This window comes from Glandiceps talaboti, chromosome 9 (genome assembly GCF_964340395.1).
Source record: "Glandiceps talaboti chromosome 9, keGlaTala1.1, whole genome shotgun sequence".
Lineage (NCBI taxonomy): Eukaryota > Metazoa > Hemichordata > Enteropneusta > Spengelidae > Glandiceps > Glandiceps talaboti.
In genome coordinates this window covers 11,095,116-11,096,045 of record NC_135557.1, presented here as the reverse complement: position 1 = coordinate 11,096,045, position 930 = coordinate 11,095,116, and the positions used below count along the sequence as shown (strand labels likewise).

The window sequence follows — 930 nt, the reverse complement described above, 5'->3', positions numbered from 1 at the left end:
AGTTCACAGCATGAGGTATATTATAACACACATATTGCCTGGCTTATATTCGGGCTATAGCACCCGTTCATTATCCCACAAGCTATTTCCCTCGGCCATCGGCCTCGGGAAATAGCATGTGATTCTGGTACCTCACAGTCCCCCGGGTGTAATAAACGGGTGTTATAGCCCTCATGGACAGGCAATATGTGTTCAATATGTAATGATGGGATATACTCTTTATATGCCATCTGATGGTTGAAAATACTTTTCATACTGATACAAAACGTTACAATAATTGTCATTCTTCTATGACCCATTATATCATGATAAAACACTTTAGAAATGGTAGCCATGTATTTCATTTTTTCTCCATATTCTCTTGTTATAGGTAACGCCTTTGTCACAGCACAGTTTACATAAGTTGGAAGATACACAGGATTGCCTTGAGAAGCTAAAGAGAGGAGAAGTCAATGGAAGAGCAGTAATAAATTTTGAATAACAATCAACTAATTAATTTGAGCCACGAAGTCCATTGGCTTCACTGAAATAGTATTTTAAATAAATGTGGCTAAAACCATCGAATCAATACCGGTAACTTTATTTGAATGAAGTGACTTTACAAGAAGACCTAATACAAAGACAAAGTTAAGTAAATACAACAAGATTATCGATACAAATATATGATCTGAGATCTCTAAGCTCTGGTGTAGGTTCACACGACGCCCAGATCAGTTTGTGAAAGTTGGCTACGTGTTTGTTATTATGGATTTTCACACCACTGCCAATGTAATTGTTACAGTGAAACATTCAAATCAGTAAATAGAATTGGTCGCGTTCAGATTTGCTATTGTGTTTTGTTTTGTTTTGATAAGTTACCACCACTTATTACAGTATATGTCTTTGTGTGATTCGTGTCTAATTTCATGACAACCACGAACAAACAAAGTC

At 36.2% G+C, this 930-nt stretch overlaps 1 protein-coding gene across 1 annotated transcript in view; it reads left to right on the top strand.

The window, feature by feature from the left end:
• Positions 1-481, top strand: part of LOC144439786 (alcohol dehydrogenase-like) — a 5,300-nt gene extending 4,819 nt beyond the window's left edge. Inside the window, exon 5 of the mRNA XM_078129019.1 lies at positions 371-481. Coding sequence (XP_077985145.1) covers positions 371-481 — 111 coding nt within the window. The remainder of the gene's footprint in view (positions 1-370) is intronic.
• Positions 482-930: the final 449 nt, after the last annotated feature.